This window comes from Hippichthys cyanospilos, chromosome 18, assembly GCF_059441005.1.
Source record: "Hippichthys cyanospilos isolate Australia breed blue-spotted pipefish chromosome 18, RoL_Hcya_1.0, whole genome shotgun sequence".
Classification (NCBI taxonomy): domain Eukaryota; kingdom Metazoa; phylum Chordata; class Actinopteri; order Syngnathiformes; family Syngnathidae; genus Hippichthys; species Hippichthys cyanospilos.
In genome coordinates this window covers 5,658,360-5,683,427 of record NC_142386.1, presented here as the reverse complement: position 1 = coordinate 5,683,427, position 25,068 = coordinate 5,658,360, and the positions used below count along the sequence as shown (strand labels likewise).

Here is a 25,068-nt window from a genome sequence, read left to right as displayed (position 1 = left end):
TTTCTGTCAGATGGGTCGGAAGTAAAACTTCTGGAGTTGCCGAATAAAATACATCTAGAGATACGACAAGAAAAAAAAAAATTGAGTTTCAACATTTAAACAATCAGATATGGGCGGTGCAGCACTCTTTCTTTTTTTTCTTTTTTAATTGAAAAGATGCAAGGGTTTGCATCATTGATTAAAAAAATCATACTAAGAAAGTTTCAGAACCACTTGCCGCGTAACCCAAACTAAAAGATTTTAAAGACACAAATTGAAGACTGGGCTTTCGTCTGCAGGATGTTTTGATAAAAGACATAATAACTCAATGACTACGGCAAGTCGTCCAAGCTCTGAAACAGCAAAGCAGCCCGAGACCATTACACTGTCTCCACCAACTTTGACTTTTTCCATCGTTTTTTTTTTTTCTTTGTGTCACTTTGGTCTTGCGATTTAACTATTTGCGTGATTTCCGATGTCTCATTCTTGATGCCATCTTGTAATGGCATCACCGATTAATTTGAAGGCGTGACGCTTGTCAAAAGGGGAGACGAGAGGAAAAAATAGGACAGAAGTTGGACGAAACAAAGAGATTGTAATTCCATTTTTCCTGAGGTAATACTTAAAGAAATTTCTCCGTGACCTAATATCGGTTCTAGCAAACGTCCCAATGCACCTGACAGCTCTTGTTTTCATAGCATTGTTGATGGAATAACCACAGGCGCGATGATCTTTAGATATCCTTATGTTCTTTCCGTTTCAGTGCATTTCTTCAATATTGACTCATATGTCCTTTTTTTCTCAAGGATGAACTGATTAGATTTAGCGGTCAACATATTTTTTGACCCCACATTCATCCCTTTGAATTTAAATTGATGTTGTTTGTTCAGTTTTGGCACTATTGGTTGTTAGAGTTTCACGGTCAAGGTCAGCCAGAACTCACAGAAATGTTTTTGGCAATATCTCAAACTCTTACACTGCTTCTGACTTCATTTTACTGTGTAATAAGAAATTTGAGCTTTTTGTGGAAAAGGTCAAGCTTACCGCTTGCTAATGCATACCAGGGTTATTTCAAGACCCTTTTTCAATCCCGGAAACTAATCATGATTACCGAATGGAAATTTGTCAAGAGATTTGTGATCAGTGGAGTTTTCATTTACACCAATTTCAAAGGCAACTGGTCCGATCCAAAAAAAAAAAAATGGTGCTATGCCTTTATCAAATTTTCCATGGTTATACATCATAGTTGTACAAGTCAGTTGAGCTCCGGTCCTGGCATAAAGGTCAGCAGCTCCGGGCTGTCCGTCTGTCTGGCTGCACTTCTCCTCGTCTTCAATGCCTGCTGAATGCCTAAATAAGCAAAGTTAGAAGATTCTCTCTGGAAAGGTCATGGCGCAATACAGAACGGAAGCATGTTCAATTCTCTCTTATTACTATTGGTTGTCCGCTAGTTTGCTTTTCTTTCTTCCCTTCGGGAGCGGTACTGTTGCTTTTGGTTTTAGTTTTCGTCAAGCCGTCCGTTGAATTGTTATTAGTTTTAGATCGCTTTTTTCATCAAGTCGTGTTTGAGTCAACTAGAAGCATTCTAGTCTGTTTTTATGGTGATTTTGGTACAGTTTTTGCTCATGAAAACGGATATTTTTTTTCCTTTTATTTGATGAAAACTAATCAAAGTTTTAATTGCTTTGGAATCAAAGAAAGCTGATGAGTTTGTGTAGATTCAGTCCAAAAACTTGTCATTTTAGTTTAATGTTTTCTTCATGGGAACTGATATTTTTGTCGTTTTACAAAAAATTTGACTGCTTTTGAGTCTAAAGAAAACTGAAAACTGAGTAAGTGTAGAATTAGTGTAGAATTAGTCTAAAAAGTCATTTTATTCTAGTTTTTGTTCATAAAAATGAATGTTTTATTCCTTGTATTTGAAGAAAACTAAAAAAAAATGTAATTGCTTCTGAGTCACAAAAGTCAAAAAGTTGACATTTAAATCTAGTTTTTGTTCTTGGAATGATATTTTATTCCTTTTATTTGATTAAAACTAATAAAAACTTTAATTGCTTTTGAAGTCAAAGAAAACCAATAAGCTTTAGTGTGTATTTGGTTGAAAACATTTGCATATTAGTCTAGTTTTTGTTCATGAAAACAGATGACGTATCAATCGTTTTATCTGATGAAAACCAATAAAAAAAATTATTGTTTTTGAGTCAAAGAAAACTGAGTTTTATTGTAGATTCGGTCCAAAATAATGATGGCATTTTAGTTAGCTTAAGTCAAAGAAAACCGCTGACATTTTAATGTAGTATCATTCTGTCAATAGTGAGATCATTTTAGTATTGTTTTAGTCAAAGAAAACACCATTTTAGTCTTAAATTAAGAGAACTGATGATGTTTTAATGAAGATTCAGTCCGACAAAAGTGATCTCGTTTTAGCCATTGTAGTTCTCGTCAAAGCAAATTTATGACATTTTAAACAAAAGTGGTGGCATTTTCATCTTGTTTTAGTCAAAGAAAACGAATGATGTTTTAGCGTTGCTTTAAAAAGCTCGGCGGCCGTTTATAATTGTCCGTATGCACTCTGGTCGAGGACACTGACGTTCATGGGTGCTAGCAGCTCATCTAGTCAGCCGTAGTTGGGTTCAAGCAAAAAAATCACTTGCCATTTGATCAGAGACAATGTTAACCTCGAGTGCTCCAGCCGGAACGACGGAGTTGTAACTAAGTGAAGGAAAGCTAATTTCCCTATTGCATCGCTGCTTAATGTCATGCAGATGAGGAAGCTGTTGACCTGCTTCAGCCTTGGCATGTCATTCAGAGGCGAGGGCAATTAAAGTCAACCCCCCCCTCGCCGTTCCCACCACATGATCTTTGCGAGAACAACGGAGAGCAAGCTCGGTACGGGGGGGGATCAAGAGAAACGCAAAGGATATGAAAATAAGAGACAGAGAATGTGGAAAGGCACCCTTCGGGATCAACTCCGACAGGAAATGAGCGACAGAGCCGGGGATGGGGCGAGAGAGGGAATTGAGCGTGTGAACTGGAAAAGAAAGTAGGGGAAAAGCTCCCTGTTGAAGAGAAGATCTAAATTTAGACATGGAAATCAGGGGAGGGCAGCTGCCTGCTTTCCTCAGGAGATACATTTAAATCAGGCCTGGGTGGCCAGAAGGGAGAACCAAAGAAGCTCCTCCGCTGGTCAATTAGGCACACAAAGGACATACTTGTTCTAATGGAACCATCATGGTGGCCCCTTTGGCCCCCTCGGCCCCTGGTGGACCTTTCACATAAGTGGCTTTCTGGATGTCATTGGGCCTCCTTGTGCATTGACTTTGGGGGGGAAAAAAAAAAAAACATAACTGAGAATTACTTTAACTCCTTCAATGCCAGGGACGTATTTCCACGTTTTTTTTTTGTTTGTTTTTTAAGCTTACGGACATTAAATCCAAGGTACTTAAGTATTAAATCGGTACCTAAGGCTTTGCTTTGCCATGTGACAATGTAATTGCAATAAAATAAGTGTGGACATGTTTTTATTTTTTATTTCAGACATTTCATGCATTTTTATTTTTTTCTGTTTTAGAATAACCTGTAGCCCAGGGGTGCCAAATTCTTCTTTTTATTGTGGGGCACATTGTCATTACATTTTCTGTCAGAGGGCCAAAATGACTGTGAAGTCAAATAAGTTCGAAAGTCCGTTACACACTTAGGTAATTATAAAATCAGAGGCCGGTAAAATCTGTTCAAAACAGAGATTGGGAATTCTGAATTTGAGTTGAAGACAGCTTGCAAGTTTGGTATTTTAGCGAATCAGACTTTGCGGGCCACATAAAATGATGTGACGGGCCGGATCTGGCGCCCGGGCCTTGAGTTTGACACCTTTGCTTTAACCTCTACAAAACGCTGTAAAAATATTTGAAACTACTGTTAAAAGTTAACTCATATTGCTTAAAAATACAGTTTAGGTATAATCGGGGGGGGGGGGGGGCTGCGAAAGATTTTCTCTTTCCTGGTGGGGTGAAAAATATTACTGAGAAGCACTGTTTTAAATTCATACTACTCTTTCTTGAGTGCAATTTGTGTAGCTTTTCCTAGCATGCAGATCTTTCCCAAAGCCTCACCTGCTAGAACCATCAATGTAGAAGCTTGACTATTAGCGATCCCTTTGCGGCCAATAAAATCAATCCCACTGGGCCCAAGTGTATGTATGGGCAACCCGTCGGTGCGAGTTGGGGAAAAAAATGAGGCAAAAGTAAGTGATGTGCAAAGAGGGAAGCAATAAAGAGCGCGAGGACAGCGGCGAGAAGCTGGTAAATGACGGGGCAAAGCACGCCTCATGCAAAAGCCCCATGAATAAAACATATTTCTCTCGTCCCAAAGCTGCCATCCATTTGCCTCCTCCCGGTCTCGCCTCTCTATCTCTTCCGTGCATGATTAACCTTGGGAGGCCTTAATCAAGGCTGGAAATGACCCGCGCTCTTTGACTCGGCCTTCACCTCCTCCCGACAATCTCCCGCTCGCCACACTCGCACCTTTGTTTATCCCACCTGTCCCGCCAATTCAAGGAGGCGTTTTGAGTCCTTCAGTTTGCCGTTTTTCCGAATGAATCCCTTATTTCTTTTGCCTATGTATGTTTTATTTTTTGTTCTTTATGATCCTCTCCTGAGGGGGTTAAGATGAGCGTTAAGTCAGGGATGAATAATCTTCCTAACCTAAGCCTTTATTCACACAGCCTTTAAAGCCCATCCTCTGGGGACGGGAACAGGGATAGATTTACGGTTATTTTTATTTACTTGTTCCCTCCCTTGGAATACACGCCAACGCCATATATTAGAGCTGCAACGCTTCATCGACTACTAATCAATTATCGCATCAATTGAAAGTTTTCCATTGATCGCAAAAGGGTCATTTATTGGACTAGCTCCATTCAAGAAGTTAAACTCAGATTAATAAAACACGCAGTGGGAAATTACTTTGTATAAAGCCAATGCCAACCCAATAGTTACAGTATATAAAAACATTTGACTGTGTATGAAGTATTCCAATTTCTATTGTGGCTTTCATTTGAACTCGTTCTCGGCCGGCCCGATTAAAATGTCTTACTTGTGTAGCCATGAGTGGTCATGAGTCCATTACAGAGGACAAAGGGGCTTAGATGGGTAGCTCCAATAAGTCAAGAGATAGCTACCAAAAACATTTGCCCACACTAAAGTGGACACAAATGAATAGGCCGTGTCTCAGGGGGATACATTTAAAATGTTATACAAAATTTAAATGTTGCCCGGTAGAAAAGTCATTTGATTTCATTTTTGTGGCCGAATGGTAAAAAATCAAGTCAAATCAGAGGTAAAAATTGCTTTATAGAGTGACTTCCTGAAAATGGAAGTGAATGATTTATTATACGTTTTTTGTTTTTTTTTTGTTTTTTCTAGTGGTGCATGGACAACTACTTCAGTACCAAATTCATTGATAATTGTTTTGGGTTTTAGCTGTTTATTATTTGTCTGTAAAAAGACATTTACAAACATCAGCTCTCATTTTAGAAAACAACGCTCGACATTTTCGTCCATTTCGTGACAGGTTATTAACTACATCATATTTTCTTTTAATGTGAAAAAGCGTCTTGTTTTTAAGAGGTTATTTTTTTTCTCTTTTTAATCATTGTTTTTTAAAATAATTGAAATTTCATCGACGATTGACGCAATCATTTTGCAACGCATTTGGGGCAGCGCGGTGCAGCAGCGGTTCAAACGGTGGCCTCGCAGTTCCCAGGTGGGGGTCTGGAATCCGAGCTTCATCCAAAAAAATTGATCAGAGTCCAAATTTTCCAGGTGTGCAGCCAAGTGAGGGCTGTCGGCGGTGCCGAAAAGCCGCAGAGCTCTCCGTGGTGCTGAAAGCTTGACTTTGCAATTCTAGCGTTGCCTTGTGTCACTGTTTCCACCCACACATGCACACAGGTCCCCGTGGAGCAGCTTTTAATTTGTTTTTCTCCGTGTAGCAAGGTTTCAGGGTCGCCGTTCATTCGCCACCATCTCGAAAAAGTGCTGTTTTCATAGCAGACCCCCAACCCCTCGGAGCGTTCAAATAACACGTTGTGGTTAACATGTACAATGATTCGACTAATCAAGTGCGATGTCTTCTGTTGTGTGCGCGGCAGGCATCAGCGGTCAGCATCCCCTGGTTCAAAATGTCACCGTGACGGAGGGCGGGACGGCCAACATGACATGTCGCGTGGAGTACAACGACAACACCTCCCTCCAGTGGTCCAACCCGGCGCAGCAAACTCTCTTCTTCGGTGACAAGAAAGGTGAGTTGGCAATCTGCCAGTCAACAGTTCCAGAAAAAAAAAGATGCTTCGAGTCATTTATGGCCAATCGGAGTGTACATGCAACAGAAAAATAAAATGACATTTGCGAATTTGCTTTAGCTTAATCCAGTCCTTCTCAAATAGTGGGGCCGGACCCCCTGGGGGTGCACGAGATGATGCCCCAGGGAAAAGGATTTGTTTTTGCCACCTGAAGTGTAATTGTGATAAAATAAGGATTAGCATCTTTTTTTATAACTTTAAAACAACTTAAAATGTATTAGTATATTTTATTACTGTCCAAAATAGTAAAAGCACAAAATCACTATTAATCATAAAACATTACCACTACTAATAATCACAAAACATTTCAAGTTTTTTATTTATTAAAAAAAGAATAGCTCATTTTGATACCTTATGAAATCATCTCGCAGGCCGAATTCAACGCATTTCCGGGACAGAACCGGCCCGCAGACCGTACGTTTGGCACCGCTGGCTCAGACGGAACTTTAATCAGTACAAACGCTTTTTTTTTAACGCTTTTACCTTGAGTCAATTTTTAAAAGGATACAATTTTAGGTATACTTCTACCTAAAACTGGGGATGCCAAGGTGGGCGCAGATGACCCCAGTAAAGTCTTTGTTTTTGCCCTGTGAAATTTTATTGCAATAATGTAAGGATAGGCATCTTTTTTTTCTTTCTTTCATTGATTTCAGGTTATTTTTTTCTGTTTTAGACTAACCTGTAACCAATTTTTATAAACAATAATTGACTATTTATTGGGGGGGTGGACTTTGCAAAATATAATTGAGAATCACTGGTATAATAACTGTACAGTTGTTTAATTTCATCTATTTGTCCTTGCTATGTGCAATATATAATCAGCATTATGCATTAAAATTCCAGCGCACGTGTAGAACCCCCACACACATCCTTTATTCATTTGTTGACCGTCATGCGTTTCTCAAAAGCTGCAAACGAACGAATGAGCCTCATTCGCCCACTCAAGTTTGTCCTCACTCAAAGTGTGCTCATCCATTAGTGTCCAACGCCGACACAGTCGCACGGTACAGTCTTCAAAACCCCAAATTAACCTGAACGCAACAAGTCATTTTTATGCATAGAAACACAAAGTGGGCGAGGTACAAAGGCGCCGCTGTTTGAATAGCTATAATGTACAAAAGGTTTATTTCTGACCTTTTACGCCCTCTTCACTTAAGTCCCCGTAAAGAGAAATCACGGATGTTATTTTGCAGGTTCAAGACCGCTGCCTGATTACGCGCCGCCGTGTCTCCGGGCACCATTAGCGGAGTGTAATAGAGTATGAATCAGACTCTCTTGTAAGTGTCCGGATTAAGCACGTATGGGATTTACGCTTCTTCCATTATCCCTTCGCTGTGCCCACCGGCTCGCTTGTCTGCGCGCGTGTGTACGTCTGCACTTTTTTTTTTTTTTTTCTGTCCCAGCGACCGCACGCACAAGCAAATTTCCGAGCGGTTCCGTCAGAGCGGCCGTAAAAAGCCGCCCCGAACATCAAATTCAACAGTTGATGCGCTCTGCGGGTTATTCCATATCGCACCGGGGGGGTCGGGCTCGGGGGTAGTATTCCCTGGCATTTCCGATGCGGAGCAGCGGCAGATTGGAAATGAAAAAGCACCCGAAGACTCTTCTATTATCAGCAGAGCGACTACTGAGACCCTGAAATTGCACGAGTTTTTTTTTTTTTTTTTTTTTTTCGGGGGTTGCCTGGCGTGCGTTTGTGTGCGCTGAAGGGGTGGTTTGTCTTGCCCGACGTGGCATTTCACATGCACATGCTGATGGGCTGGCTGAGATGCTGAGTGCTTCCAAAGTGCCAGCGGCAGTCTAAGAAGATGTCTGAGCTGCGAGCACAGTCGCTTGCAGATTAATGTTGCTTCTGCCTGCTGGGAAGAAGATGAGGATTAGGAGCAGACACACTTTTGCTCAAATACACAACCCCGTTGTGGCATTTCGGGTATATTTTACTTAGTTGGACTTTTTTTGGACCGGTGTCGACCAGCCGCTCTCGGTTTGAGGGTTTTTGATCGCGTTGAAATTTTCATGAATACGCCATTTTCTCGACGCTTACCATCAGATTTGTGAATCCGTATTTTCACAGCAATCGCTGTTGAAACTGTAAGCAAATTTTTGCCCGGGTTGTCAAGCATTTCAGAGGGGATGGGAAATTTTACTATGGTTTTTGCAGATATGATCAAATATTAATTCATTATTTTTATTTAATGCCGTGACAGGGGTAGTACAACTTTCCTTTCAAATTAAGAGCAAATGAATTGGAACATTATATTTTTGTAATTATCATCTAGTCACTCCTTTCTAAAATGTTATGCCTTTAAAGGAACGCTGTAAGATTTGACAGTTTTTCAAGATGGACAGCAGGAGGTGCCGCATTTTCCATTGTCTGTAGCTATAACAAACATGGCAGACTCCGGAGAATGAAACATGCTGTTGGTCGTTTAGAACACATTTATTTGCAAGTTTTTGAAATTTCTAATCATTTAATTTATTCCTTTTTAATGAAAAACACTCTAAATCTTACACAGTGTCCCTTTAACTTGTTAAGTTTTATACGGATGCACTTTGTCATTAAGGATGCAGTTTTCTCAGCAGACGAGACAGAAATTAAACAGATTAAATGACACAATCTGACTCTTGGAGTCGCTAAAATATGCCTGCAGAAATTGTCAGTTATCAATAAAAGAGACCGGAGAAAAGGCAAAGAACTACAAATGTAGATCCAAAGAATAGAAAATCAGACACAGCTGGCACAGTAGTTTTCAGTTGTTATTTTTTTTCCCCCATCCTAAAAGATTTTGCACCGGTTCAGAGCTTTTTGTGCTATTTTGTTGCGTTTGTGTTAAAACAATAACATAAAATCACAGCTACCAGAGATGAGACGTAACAGTGAGGACAAAACAAAGTGGCTTTGAAATCAAAGAGTTCGGTCCTCAGTCGGCGCAACGTGGTGATCGTCACACGGTTTTTTTTTCTTAGGCCGCCGTCGTTCTTAACGTCGCGTCGGTAGAAGACACTCAGACGGATGCAAGAGACCCTCTTGTCACTCGTCCTTGCCGAACGCTCCGGCGAGTGCAAAGACTTGTTTGAATTTCAAATAAGTCATCGGCACCAAAGTAGGCACTTTGTCCTCCCCATCACGACACCACTGAGGGACTTAATCTGCGCCTCGGCGGCGAGAGACAGATGAGCGGCGGGCAAGAGGGATTCTCTCTTTTATACCACTCAAAAGAGGCCAATATCCTATTACAAATTGCCCTTTTGCTTTCGCCAAACGCACGGCTCGATAATAGCTTCAATTCGCGTAAGGCGACATTTTTCTATGATCTGTAATTACAATGTCTTCGTCGCATAGGAAAGCAATGTGTAATTACTTTTCCGGCAACTATTTGCAGGAATCCTTTAACCCCCTCGTTGTGTATATGTGCGGTAGAATATTAAAATCATAGGTTCACTAAGTCATCTGCTGTCCGCTTTGTTTCCTTTCCTAAACTTTTATAATTGCGTTTTCAATGAAGTGTCTCCGCCTTCATACGCCGCTTGTAATTTGGATTGAGCGGCTTTCAAAGCGATGTTAAATTACCTTTGTGTCTCCAATTAGTAGAGCGGAACCTATTGAGACGAGCGCTCGGCGGACACCTCGGTATACTGCGGTAACATCGGGGCTTCTTTTGAAGTGCTTTTCAACATATGTTGAGAAAAGGCGGCGATTTTGCGTCAGGAGAATGTCATGGTGCATGATCAAATACAAATCATACATAAGAATCTTACGCTTAGTGTAATCACTGAATGCAATGCTGATATCGTTGCACTGATTTTTTTGCATTATGTAGCATAATGTTTTCTGTAATCTATATTGTGTACCTGTATTTCTCTGTATCGCGTATCTATTTGTCTGTATCTGGTACATGCAGCATCCACTTCAACCTGTGGGCCTGGAAGGGGGCTCCTCCCACCTGTGGTCCCTTCTGAAGGTTTCTGATTTTCCCCAAATTGGGGTTTTTGAGTTTTTCCTTCCCCTTCTGGGAGCTTTGACAGGTGATGCTGTTTTGTACCTTACACCGAAAAGATGTCTCTTTATGCCTTATTTTTTCGGAAGAAGTCTCCACGTGACCTCTTTTCATCTGTGGAGCCCTTTGAGACCCTGTAATTCAGGGCTATTCAAATAAAAGTTGATTGATTGCCCCCTGGTGGCCAGTAAAAAGATAACTGCAGATAAGATCCACTAGACTATAAACCCCAGGGTTCAAAGCGTGAGGAAACATTTGCAGCTGCCCCACCATATCACCACCAAAAATTGCCATTGTTCAATCAATTTTATTTCCATCTGGAGCATCTGCTGACACTTTGAATACGGTTGTCCATTAAGATTAGCGTTTCAGGTGAGCAGCAAAGGGCCAAGTACTAATTTTGAAGCTCCAAAATGCTGAATCTGAAACTAGTGTAGCTGACCCGGATCAAGTGCGCAAACCTCTCCAGCACGCCGACATGGAAGCTTTGAAGCATCCCCAGTATCTGCCGCCTGAGCCATTTCCGAAGTAAAAAAAAAAATCTGAAACATCTTTTTTTATCAATCTAAAGATTTCCGAAACTTTCTTTTTCTACTTGACAGGTGAGGTAGACTTTCGAGACAGCTGTCTTTTATGCTCGCCTTTTTGAAGCATCCTTTCATATCAGGCCAAAGATGAAGGCGTTTGCTCTGATCGGAATAAAAACCCGGCCTGTAAATCGTAAATCTCTTAAGATCCTTAACCAGTCCCCTTTCTCCGAGACAAGGCCCATAAAACACGAGGAGAAGGGGTGAAAAAGAGGCAAAAGGAAAGGGAATGTGGGCCTCTGTGGGATAAAGGCGGGGAATTAAGGAGGCATTTTATGAGAGCCTTCAGACACAGTTATCACCTGTGAAAGACGCAGGCAAACTTTTCCGTTGACCTTCAACAACCTGCCTCCGTCTTTTCCCTCCGTCACCCGCGTGCATATCTTCATATTCAATAACATTCGGCTTTTGATTACACAAAAGCCTTTTTCTCGCCGTTTATATTTCAATCACAATTATAAGAGCTCCTCTTCTCTTCAGCTAGAAGTTCAAAGGAGTTTCGCATTCGAAGAGTTTGCAAGGTGGAGAGAAAAATAACTGAGGCCAAAAAAAAAAAAAAAACCTAATTAATTTTCACTTGAAGGCCCATACATGCATTTTTTTTTGTTTCGGGGGAGAATCTCGAGGTACTTTAGACTTAACTTTTGAATAAATTGCACTATATCTTATCTCAGGGTATATAGTCTGTACTGGGGCTGTACTGGCCATTATGTTGAATGAATTTGATTAATTTGTCAAACTTGAAGATTTTGTGAAAACAAGATTTTACAAAAGTGACAAAATACTGTTTAAAATAGGCTCAGTTGTGTCATTTAAAAGTCTACTTATTTAGCAATGTTTTGCAGTAAAAACATGTATATTTGGCCTATAGTTAACTTTTAGTAACACGGTACTTGAAAAGATTTGAAAAATTATATACTGTATTTTCCACACTATAAGGCACACCTAAAAGCCTTAATTTTGTTTTTAAAAGCTGATGGTGCGCCTTATAATCAGGTGTGCCTTATATATGGATCAATATTGAGATTGGGATTCGTAGATGTGTTATTTGAGTTATTATTGTTATTACTTTCAGTATTACTATACTTTGAGTGAAAAAGTTTTAAAATATGTCATTAATTGAGGGTGCGCCTTATAATCCGGTGCGCCTTATAGTGTAGAAAATACGGTGTATAAAGGACTTGGGATTGAATACCTGAACTCGTAAGAACGTAAAATTGGGTATATAAACAAGAAAAACAAGCGCTAATTATGTCATGTTATTATTATTCTTTGATTAAAAAAAACAAACAAAACCCTCAGTTCCTTGGGATTATGAGATAGTTCTCTCCATTATGGATTTATTTTGAGTCTCGAAGGTACTTTTGTATAAAATCTCTAAACATTGGAGTTGGAATTTATTAGTGTATGTTGCGGTCACTTGATTGGTCCTGCAGCAGATGAAAAAGTCCTGGGAATGTCCCAGAAAAGTCCAGGAAAAAGAATAAAAAAACTTGACGAGCAGAAAGTGAAAAATTCCGCATGATCTCTTGACATGATTTATCACACTGACCCACTTCTAAGGGGGACCCTACCCAGTGGTTCCAAAGTTGAACTGTCACTGGAAGAAACTCAAATCTCTCCAGTCCAATTATTATACGGAGCAGCGTTGACTGTTAAAAGCGCACCTTTCCCTTGGAAAAATCAACGGAGAAACGTCTTCAATGCCGAATCTACATTATTCAATAAACATTCCATTCCTGCGTCAGTCTCCCGCCCTCGCCGCCTCGCTCTTTCACATTCACGTCGCCGCCATCCTTGGCCGACGGAGTCAAGTCCCCCTGATGAGTTGTTGACAAAAAAAAAAAAAAAAAGCGAGCCGTCGCTTCCAGACGTCGGCGGGCTGAATGTATATTCAGAAATTTGCACTTTTCTCATTATCAAACTGTGTCAGCTGAATGAGCAAACACCTGCCAGGGTTCTATACGGATACACGCGCTCCCCGGAGAGATGAAGGCGGCGGATGGGATGGCGGGGATGAGAGGAAAGGGCAAGGGGAGGAAAAGGTTGTTGTGCGAATGTGCAAACACCATGGGCTGAAAGCCAGCGAATTTACACCACAAGCTGTTTGCTTATGCGTGCGCCTTGTCTGCCTATACGCTTTAAGCAATCCTAATTTACCAATACAATTACCTACCTGTTCATATTCACGCGCTTTTTCTTCACCTGCTGCTCTAAATGGTGCCGCCTTGATAGGCGGCCAGTCCTGGGAGAGGTAAAAAAAAAAAAAAAAAGAAAGAAAGAAGCTCTCTGGGCTGGCTTCCATTGTGTATTTTTCCACTTTTTGGCCACAAACAAAAGAGAAATGATTGCCTAGTTTTCTAGTCTGCTTCACAATCCAAGTGTTGTGAATTTGGAGGATCACTGGACAGTTTGCTGGTCCGGTGTCACCGCGCGTGAGAGGATGATAGTCATCGCAATGGAGCAGCCATCATTATTTGGGGCACCCGACCGCAAGATCAAGCCCCATAGTGTGTCGTGTGTGCGGATGTGTTTTAAAAGCCGTATCTGTTGGAGCTTGGCAGCACACAACAAAGCGCCATCAGACAAAACCTTGTCTGGTTGGGAGGGATGTTGTGCTTTTAATTGGGATGTATTGTCGCAAAACGTAGCCGGCAGATCTGCTCTTTGTAGGCATCTAGAAAATTCCGCAATGCGTGGCGGTTGTATTATTTTTCAACGGTGTTTTGTTTATTATGTTTTGCTTTTTCTCAGGTTATACAGGAACAAAACTGAGCACAATCTGTGTTAGTCTTAGGCCATCATGACATATATATATATATATATATATATATATATATATATAGTTTTTTAATAGTTTTTTTTATTTTATTTTTAATTTTTCGTAGTATTCTGGTTCCACAGTTTCTACATACATACATTCTTAAGCTACATAAATGTTTTTGCAGTATGTGCATGACAGTTCATTTAACTTTTCAAATTAAGAGTAAATCAACTGGAGTATGAAGCAACTTGCTATGTTGAGTGTATTTGCAAAACATTGCTTGTTTATTTTTATTTTTTGTTTAGTTGTATACAGATGTGCATTGTCATTAGCGATGTCATGCCTGTAATGTGAATATAATTTCAAAATTTAGTGAACCAGACATGAATGGCACATGATTGCACCAATCATAGTGTGGCTTGTAAATGCAACCTGACCAAACTCCGGAGACAGATGAGGACGTCGTTTTCCAGTGGACAGCAAGTAACAAAATGTCCGCCCCCTGACATGGTTTAAAAAGGGCCATGTGCAGCTCAATTCATATTCCACAAACTTATTAATGATCAGAAGAGCTGATTTAGACTAATGGAGGCACATAGAGCATATTGGAAAGATTTTTTTTTTTTATTCAAATACATCTAATATACGAGGCGTTAATTTAGGTGTGAACTCACTAACAGATTACACAAAGTTGGTCACAGCTGTAAACGTGGGTTATGCTGCCATATTTAGTTATTGCGCAAATTTTGGGGGGAACACAAAGTTCAGTGATGACAGAGGAAGTGTTTTTCAATACTACAATGCGATGTTTGGTATATGTTTTCTGTATGATACCCTTGAAGGAATCGAATTTAGTGACTTGAATGTCGCTGTGTTTATTCGCCCACAGTGTCGGTTTGTGTTGTGATTTATAAGGCGGCTGAAACTCTTAGCAGAAGAATAGAAATGCCACTTTTGATGCTAAAAGCAAGCAAGACATCTTTGACCTTCTTGCACATCCAAGCTTACAAGAAATATTTTCTCTTTCTTTGCCCCCCCCCCCACACACACACACACACACTGATAGATCAGCTCTGTTCAACTTCTCTTGTATATGAACGTGTTTGATGGTAGCCAGTATTGTGAATTTGTATGGCTGCTGTTTAACTCTTTCACTGCCAAGCGTTATCGGAATAGGCTACCCGTTGATCACGTCTTTCGTCGCTATCGAGAGCACCACCAAATGGTCACACTTCTGTACTACGGTGCTTGATAAGTTTCAAATTAATATTTCATAAAAGAAAAAAAACACGTGGTCACCGGCAGAAATATTTTACGTGGCGAGAATTCTTGTCGTTGGCAAGGAAGGAGCTAATAATTTGGTCTGGTTTCAAATTTAAAGGGGAAGTCAACCTCCAAATGTACTCTTGATGGTTGAAACCAAAGTTTGCAGTCAGAATTTGGGACACAGTGAGTCTCAAATACAGCAGAACGTAAGTATCTTTGGATCTGCCGCAGTAACGCAAGGAATCTTTTTATTTTTTTTTTGTTTTAATCTGGTTGAGAATTTTTCTCAGAATTTTTAGGTGATATTAATTAGATCAATTAATTACAAAGTGAATCTAGTTTTTACTACTTCAAATGCATGCAAAAAAAGTTTCAAATGTCTTACTCATTCAAACTGGGGGCCTCCTCCCACTTGTGGCCCCTTCTGAGGGTTTCCGATTTTTCCCAAATTGGGGTTTTTGAGCAGGGGATGCTGTTGTGTACCTATAACGAAAAGATGTCTTCTTACGACTTCTTTTTTTCAAAATAAGTCTCGACATGATCTCTTTTCGCTTGTGAAGCCCTTTGAGACTTTGGTGATTCAAGACTATACAAATCAAATTTGATTTATTTTGATTTGAAACACGCGTTCGTTTTTTTCTGTATTCCTGGCACCGTGATTAACAAGGGTAATTTTATAGATAAACGATGCTTTTCCTATTTCTAAATGTAGCCCGAATCCACCCTCGCAAGGAAAGAGATCCTGCTGTTTTTTGGCATGACAACTAACTGCATTTTTGTGCCTGTAAGCACCGAACAAAAGCCACCGACAGCACTCCCAGCTTAATTAAATGACGAACCCATAAAGCGAATGATCCAAATCAGGACGATATTTTCTACACAGCTTATGCTAGTCAGTGTCACAGGGTTGCTGGAGCTTATCCTAGTCATGGTAACTACTAATGCTCCATATATATGTGAAATGGTGTGAGAGAGAGGCATAATTATACTTTTTTTGTGGTAGAATTCAATGCGTGTTTGAATGTTTGAAATTGATTTTCACAGGAGAGCCAATAGAGGCTAAAACGTGGAGTGTTTTTTTTTTTTTTTTGTCTGGCATTGCACACTTAGCGGGGATTCAGGTCATTTTTGAAATCATGTAGGTTGTCTAGTTTGAAAGATCTTCCAACGAGCCATCTAATTTCAGCCGATCCATTTCAGTTCCCTCATGTTGCCAAAGTCTCATTAGGGCTCTTTCACAGCCTCTTATTGCTCTATTGATTTCCAATGGTGTCTTTTGGAGGATGCCATCTTCATATAAGTAAAACTATGTGCTACAAGGTCGGGAAGACAATGAAGCGCATTGGTTTTCTGCAGTTCTCCGGTCACGTTTGATGCGATTTTAGAATTTGTACAAAAACCGCAGCCACGTCTAGCCTCGCTTCGTTAATTATGTCTTTGCATGGCGGCCTGATTTGAGCAATTAGGGTTAAATTCCGCACAGCGCAAAACCCAGGTTAGGTGCATCCTTTCATTTGGTTTCACTTTTTTCGAGAACAAAATGGAGTCACCGTGTGTGTGTCTGTGTGCAGCTTTGAGGGACAACAGAATCGAGCTGATCCGCGCGTCGTGGTCGGAGTTGACCATCAGCATCCATGACGTCACGCTGTCTGACGAGGGGATGTACACCTGTTCCCTTTTTACCATGCCCGTCAAAACAGCCAAAGCCTACCTGACAGTCCTTGGTGAGTTGCAGCTCAGCTTTTATGTACTGGTGTTGTTGCTAGATGAAGATGGTTTTTATGTTGTCGGCAAACACTGCACTGAATAAATGTGTTTGTATATTCCATTTAGGATTCTCAATTTTGTGGAGGCAAACCTAAAAAAATCATACCTGAGCCTCAAAGTGAAACAAAAGTGCATTTGCATGTTTACTGTCAGGTTACGTTGAAAAAATTCCAAGAGCTTAATTTAGCAGGCCTCAATTTGAGGTCTGCATACCCTTGGGGGTACATGAAAGCAATTCAAGGAGTATGTGAGATTTGAACAGGTTTCTGCAAACATCAACCAATCCTATTTGATGTTTTGTTTTAATGCCGTGACAGGAAGTGTTCATTTTCTTTTCAAATTAAGAGCAAATTGACCGGAACATGGAGAAATGTGTTTGCTTAACAGTTTAAAAGTGGCTCATTTGCTAAATGTTCATGCCTGTATTTTGTTAGGTATTATGCAATATAAAGTATGCCTACAGAAACTTCATTTATTTTGGTCCACAAAAAATAATCAACCTAAAATGTCCTCTTTTGGTTTCGGATAATCTAAACTGTTGAAAAAGTCTCTTTTGAGGTCACCTGAATAGTGTTCATTTTAAATGTAAGCCAAGCACAAAAAAAAGAAGAGTTTCCTTCAAATTAGTCCTGATTTGTATTGATCTCAATTCACTGTCGAATCCTGCTGGCGAGCCATTGTATTCCTTCAAACATTTTAGACCAATAATGATTAGCTTTTGCAAATTTTGACAAAATGTTTGTCAGCGCAATCAAGCACGAAGAATTCATTGGTGCTCGCTCCGTCTCACAAAGAGGCTTTATTAAATACTCGCTGATTGGCAGGCGTGTGACGCAAGCAAATGCAAATTTTTTTGTTGATAAAAATTCCGGTCGGAAACTAAATGCTTTCTAATGATGCCTGAAACTGTTTGTTTGGCTTTGACACTTCCTGTCTGTGTTTGTTTTGCTAATAGGACAAACACATTTAGTATGCTTAAAAATGGGATGCCCCAACCCCTCGCACACAAACCTACAAACGCACACCACAGCATTTCACTAATGTTTGTGATCATCGTCCTGCACAAACATTGTCTCGTTTCTCGCCACTCGCCCTATTATCTCACCAATTAGTTTTTGCTAATGTTAATAGATGTGCCCGTGCACTCCGGGCCCATTAGCTGTCTCTCTTTGTTAACAAGCATTCCGAGAATTACCGAAATGAAATAGGATTGCTCAGCGGGGATGGAGAGAAAAATATTTTTTTGCAACACTGAGCAATAGTTAATGGAGCACGCCAATGTTTTAGAACAGTGGATGGATGAAACGGACCACTTAAAATTAGTGAGAGCAGACTGAACATGAAATTGCTCAATCGGGTCTACAGCGGTGATTTAGTTATCAATTATTGAAATTTGAATTAACAGTCACGTTTAATTATGGTTCTATGCAAATACCAAAAACACTTTCTTCTATTCATTGTCCCTCCTCTTTTTACTTTATTTATGAGGCCGCTCGTGTAAATATACTATTTTTAAATCTTTTTGTTTTGCCTTACCGTAAATGTCAGCTGGAAAAGCTCAAAAGTAAGCAGACACTTATATTTTTGAAAATCTTCACACCTCGCACTCAGTGATGATTGAATACTTTATTGTATAGAGATATATTTAAACACCAAAATCTAAAATACCTTATGAAGTGCCAATATTGGGTAAAGGGAGATTTGACAGGCAAATCTAATTGAATGTGTTAAATGCTGTGAGAATACCTGCATTTTTTTCATTTCAAATTAAGAGCAAACAAACTGGAACATGAAGCAACCCAATGAGAAATTGTGTTATAGTCACTCCTTCGGAAAACAATGTATTTTTCAATATGTTTTTCAAAAATAGCAAACGTGTGAAGGTATGAAGAAAATTCCACGGAACAACTTCACAATCCTAAAAACAAATCTCAGGGACCTTTTAGATTATAAAGAGACGGAGAGCTGTGACAGGCAAGGACGGTCTCAGTCAATGTCACTCACTGACAGCTTTTAGCCTCTTTGCTCAAGGCTGACAAAAACAGATGCACTCAAACCAGTCATTTCAGCTTAGCGCAAGAAAAAAATGCATTAAAACCTGTACAGAGACTAATAGATAGATAGATAGATAGATAGATAGATAGATAGATAGATAGATAGATAGATAGATAGATAGATAGATAGATAGATGATTTAAAAAAGCACCCGCTTTTTTTACATACTTGGAGCAGCCACAGAAAACACAAAAAAAACAAACTGGACTTTGCGTATCTGAAGGCCTGACTGTGTTGATTTCTTCACGAGGTGAGAGTATTGCGTGTGACTTCATCTTCATTCCTCAGGCGTGCCGGAGAAACCCGAGATCGAGGGCCTGATGAAGCCCGCCTTGGAGGGCGATCACATCACGCTGACCTGCATGACTCATGGCAGCAAACCTGCTGCCGACTTGCGCTGGTTCAGAAATGAAAAGGAGGTCAAAGGTTGGTGACTTTTCCGCTGCTACATCTCCAACCATCTCAATCTTTTTTTCATTTGGGAGCATTTTATACCACTGGAGTTCACCAAGATTCAATGTGGTCGATTCCTTTGCATTTTGTGAAAACGACTTTAAGACGTATCTCGATGCAAACTTGGAAACAGATTCCATTTCATTTTGAAAAATTAAGGGAGATATTTTGAACATATCAATAATGCCACAGAAATTTTCTTCAAGATAATTATTTCAGATAATGACTAAAAATGCAATATTGACTATATTAGCCACTCCAAATGCTAGTATTTATTCAATTAAAGCTTTTAAATTTGACTGGAATTTGGCTTCTCTTAATTTGCGGACACTCCAATGTTTGTGTTTTTAATATTATCCTTAACTTTACAAAGGTTCATGCGGCTCCCCGGATGAACCACGGCCTTCTCTGATGTTTTGCTTTGTTGTGGTGGAGAAATATGAGTATGCATATAAAGTGCTGAGCTAACGTATTTAAGCGGGATGGACTCTCATTCAAAATGTCTTTTCTCGTCCCTCGCAACGGAACTTTAGTCGCAGTGTTCTGCGGTTACAGCAGATGTCACTTCTTATCAGAGTCAAGCATAGACGTACGTCACGCACAGCCTCCAGAGGTTTCCTTGCGTTTTTCCACCGTGTCAAAACAATGCCACCACGCATTGTAGCCCATAAAGCCGTTTATATTCGGTTGCCACGGGAGATCTTTGTCTCCCTGCCGCTGTCTACCACTTCTCTGTTTCTTCCCCCGCAGCTTAGGCTTAGCCCGCCGTCTCGACCGTTGGCGTCCCGGGGTTCGGATAAGCGAGGAGATTGCATCAGATCGATGCTGGCTTCAAGCAAATGTCATTACGCATTTCCATTTAATTAAACAGGCGTGAAACATTCGCACATCTTGTATAGCTTTCTCTCCAAAGCATCTTTCCTTCTTCTTTTCCTTTTATGAATAAATCATCAGGAAATGCAATGTTCATTTATGCTCGTTACTGACAGCTTGCTAGGATTTCACATCAAAAATGTTATATATATATATATATATATATATATATATATATATATATATATATATATATATATATATATATATATATATATATATTTAATATACACACGTGTGTGTTAGAATTGGAAAAAGAAAACAATCGTACAAAACATCGATTTTACAATTTTCCAAATCTCGACTTTACAAAATGACAAAATAATCAAATTACCGTATTTTCCGCACTACAAGGCGCACCTAAAAGCCTCACTTTTTTTAAAAAGCTGATGGTCCGCCTTATAGTCAGGTGCGCCTTATATATGGATCAATCTTGAGATTGGGATCCTTAGATTGGGAATGAACTGATAAAGTAAACTTTACCTGTTTACAGTTGAACAAGGTTGGTCATATTGACATTGAGTTATTATGCTTTTGAGAGTTTCGAGTTATTATTTGAGTTATTATTGTTATTACTTTGAGTATTACGATATTGTGATTGAAAAAGTTTTCAAACGTCATTAATTGAGGGTGCGCCTTATTATCCGGTGCACCTTATATATGGAAAAAGTTTTCAAATATGTCATTAATTGAGGGTGCGCCTTATAATCCGGTGCGCCTTATAGTTGGAAAATACGGTAATTGAATTAAATGAACAATGTTTCATGTTGCCAGTCTCGCTAAGTCATACCGACTTCCGACTTCCGACGTCTGATGTCATCTATTTCAAAACCTGAATTTTCCATTTGAGCATTTTTAAGTCTTACCCTAATCGATTTATTAGAGCGACGATTTGAGGACATTTTGGCATTCGCACTTCTTAAATCCCTCGTTAGTGTTTTTTCCCAGCTGTCCGCTAAGAGAGGAAGAGCTCCCAATAAAACAAATGGGAACACACCCAGGACATCATTTTCCCTTAGATTACCACCAAAGGTTAACAAATGCATGGACACTCTGTGAAATGTTCATCAGGCTTTTCACAGAAGGTCAGATGCTACCATCTATTCCCGTAATGTTACTTGTAAGCGCCTTTTATCCTGTATCCTCTTCTGGCTATTTCGCATGAAACAGGAGGCAGTTTTCATGAAAAGAACAAAAACAAGAGCCTCGGTTTTTCTCCCGGTAAAATAAATTGCGGACCCCCCCAACAGAAAGCACCTTGAGACTTCACACAAACGTCAGATTAGAAGATTGCCGTCAGCTCCGCCATTGGGCTCGTCAAGAATTTCGATGGGGGTGACGTTTCAGCCCACGTTGGGCGTCTGCGATCACGCCGCTTCTCTTAAGCTGCCACAGCTCAGCCTGCTATCTGGCAGCGGAGCTTCCCGGGGTCCAGATAAGCCCGCAGATAGGATCAAATCAATGCTTGTTTTTCAGCACAGTTTTAAGCAAACGGCATTGCATATTTCCTTATAATGACTTGTGCTCAGGAGATGATATTGACTCTTTGGTTTCCTTTTCACGTATCACAAGCCTCAGAAATGTCGTGTTTGGGATACAATTGGAATTCAAGCCAATTTAAGGACGCACAAACCTTCAAATCCAACTGAGTATATATTACATATTTCAATTAAGAGGAGCTAGATTTTTTTCGCTCTATGGACTTGCAATTAACGTTGCTGTCATTATTCTGGCAAATACTTGACTTGCATGCATTTGCTTTTTTGTGGCAAATATTTTCAAATACTTTTGGGCTCGCTACTGGTATTGCTGACGTCTCTAGAGTTGAGTATTTGTCCTGTATCGGTTTGAAAAAATTGCTATTGAACCTTTTATAAAGAGGGACCGATTTTTTTACCCTTGGACAAACTTTTTTTTTTTAATATCCAACTGGAAAAAAAACGGTTAAAGTTCCACTGTATTGACGAAAATGTGCAATGAGTCACTCCAAAACGCCATGCTGGTTTTTCTATGTAGTGGAATAAAACATCGATTTCCAGACTTTTTTTTTTTTTTCCTTGCCAACATAATTGTTTTAAGTCTTGCCACGTGAGATTCGGTTTGAGCTTATTAATGTTGCGTCTTTGTCGAGCCACCACGCACTTCTACTGCTATCATTTTTTTTCCCTCCTATCTAAAAGGATGTGAATTATTTATTGGACAATGACAGTTGAGACTGTGACATTGAGAGCGATACTAACACAAGTGCAAATAAATGTTGCATTTAAATGTGAAAAATAACACCGGCAGTGCCAATAAAATGCAAGATTCTTATGCCTTTGTCGAATACTGTGACCTTCCGTGGTTCAATATTGAAAATGGCAAGATAAAGAAACATGTAATCGCGTGATGACATCATAAATGATTAATATACAGTATAAGGTATATCCTGTATATTTCTATATATTTGTTGACTTGGGATGTTCATCATAATGACAAGAGCGAATGCGGGTGGGAGGTTCATTGTGAGAAGTCACCTGATGGCAGGAATATTGTAAATGACAATTCTGACATATTGTTGTGGGATCTTTGGGAATAGCAAGCATTAGATTAGCAACACAGCCAGCCGAGCGCTCCCATTGGCATTCATTTACCAGACGCCCTATGCTAAGCGTGCGCCTCTATGTGCGTTCGGGACCATGGACGAGATAGACCACCGGTGTCAAACTCAAGGCCCGGGGGCCGGATCCGGCCCGCCACATCATTCTATGTGGTCCGCGAAATGCTGATTTGACGTCAAGTTTCCAGCAAAAATAGCAAACTTATAAGTTGTCTTCCACCGTTATACTTTTTTTTAGGGGGGTATTTTTTGGTTATCAATTAAAAAAGAATAAATGGTTTAAAAAGGGGGGAAAATGCTTTACTAAATAACATGGTCATGAAAACAACAAAAAATGGCCTTACCTGTGGCCATTAAAAAAAAAAAAAAAAAAACACCTAGCCATACCTCACCGGTGTCAAACTGAAGGCCTGGGGGCCAGATCCGGCCCACAACATTATATTATGTGGCCCGCGAAATGCTGATTTGATTTCAAGCTAAAATACCAAACTTGCAAGTTGTTTTCAAGTTTTAAATTTTGGGGGGTAAAAAAAAAATAACATTTTTGTCCTTCCCAATCTCTCTTTTGAGCTGTTTTTACCAGCCTCAGATTTCAAAACTAGCTAAATGTGTGATCAACACACAAAATTGATTTACTATAACTACAGAAAATATCACTACAATGTGACCCACGATAAAAATGGTTTTGACACCCCCGCAATAGACGGATTGAACAGATAGCTAAAGTTTGTATATGCGGTGACAAAAAAAAAAAAAATCCAATATAGTGATGTCTCTCCCTTTCCGTGTCCCTTCAGTCCCCAACAAGTAATGATATATTTCTATATCTTTGCTACACACCAAGATCCAGGGAGACCTGTGCCAGTACCAGTGCAATGTAGCACTTGTTTACACACCAGTGAACCAGTGGGGCCACATGAAATGAATATTTATTCCAAATAACGCTGGCTATGTTGGCAATTGGATGAGTACTATCATAGCGCGTGACCTGAACAGCGGAGGTTATTGCTTGCCGCCGATATATGATAGCGCGATTCCTAAGGGGGTCGGAGGAGAAAAAAACAGATTTGATTTCAAACCGTTCGCGCTCACGTAGTTGTTCTATTGTCGAAGTTGTCGGTGAAGGACAAAGCGCCGCCATCGTTTCTTGGCTTCTACAGGACGCCCGTCAGGTGAAAGGCTGAATAATGACTACGTAACCTTTCCAAATAGTCCCAACTCGTCATATGAGAAAGTTGTCGTCCTTATTTGAGGAGCTGGTGGATTCTCGTGTCAGGGAGGTCTGGTGACAAAGTTAGGTGCCTTTTTCAAGCTTCAAAAAATTCCAAAAATACAAATGCTTTTCTTTTGTGTTGGGTCTCTGGATTACGTTCACCCACGGAGTGAGCCGGAGTGGATCAATGACCATTAAAGATGTAATTCCGGGATGGCTCTTGCAAGCCGTGGCGGCATGAATAAAAGATGCAAGCACCCAAAAGCGTTCACCCCCCCCCCCCCCCCCCCCTAAATCACACTGCTTTACTATTACTATGGGTACAGTACATTAATTGAATTCGAGGCTGCGGTAAAACTCAGGTTTACTACTGTTTTACTAAATTAACTGCTGCGATCGTTCTTTCAGCATTGCATCATTTTAATGACTAGAACTGCAGTTTGCTCCGAAATTGCGCGTCAATGCTAAAGAGATGAGTTATAGTGCAGGTTATGTGCATCGGTGCCATCCCGTGATACAATGTGCGTCGATGTGGCACACAAGTTGACACTATATTGCTTTTCTGTCTGAGATCTCATTATTGAGCTTATGCTCAAAAAGATCAACGCTATGAACCGAGAAATAATTTTACTTAGGTTCTAGGCAATGAATCAAATTCATAATTTTAAAAATCGAAACAGCGGTGGATCCGTTTACAATCGTAACTACTACTTCATCGTGGACAAAAGTTATGGGCAAGCTATGGATATATGAAATTGATTGAAATCTTAATCATCCACGATGTATGACAAAAAATTTGAGATTTTATTTTTAGGCCGTATCATGAAATCCACTCTTTTACCTGAATATTAAATGAAAAAGGCTTAGAGTATTACTTGACATTGATCCAATCGCAAATGATGGGTCCACTATCATCAATGTAAAGCCTCTATTATCAAGTATCAATAAGTATCACATCAAATTTAAAATACAACACACCAACTCTTCCAAAAACAAAACATTAAAAAAATGTCTGTGCGGTTATATTGCGGTGGCCGGTCAGTGTGTAATTCATACTGCAACGCCGGCAGCGTCGGTGTCTGTCTGACTGACAGTGTCCGAAGAACAGGGGATGAGACTGTGACACCTCTGGTCTCGGCCCATTAGCATCAACATAGTGG

The 25,068-nt window shown here is 40.0% G+C and overlaps 1 protein-coding gene across 3 annotated transcripts in view; it reads left to right on the top strand.

Moving 5' to 3' along the window:
* The window catches only part of LOC148408637 (cell adhesion molecule 2-like), a 168,898-nt gene that overhangs the window by 119,872 nt on the left and 23,958 nt on the right, over nucleotides 1-25,068 (top strand). For all 3 annotated transcript variants that reach the window (XM_088441538.1, XM_088441539.1, XM_088441537.1), the window contains 3 exons: nucleotides 6,125-6,274; nucleotides 16,521-16,673; nucleotides 19,059-19,196. In XM_088441538.1, the coding sequence (XP_088297664.1) occupies nucleotides 6,125-6,274; nucleotides 16,521-16,673; nucleotides 19,059-19,196 (441 nt within the window). The remainder of the gene's footprint in view (nucleotides 1-6,124; nucleotides 6,275-16,520; nucleotides 16,674-19,058; nucleotides 19,197-25,068) is intronic.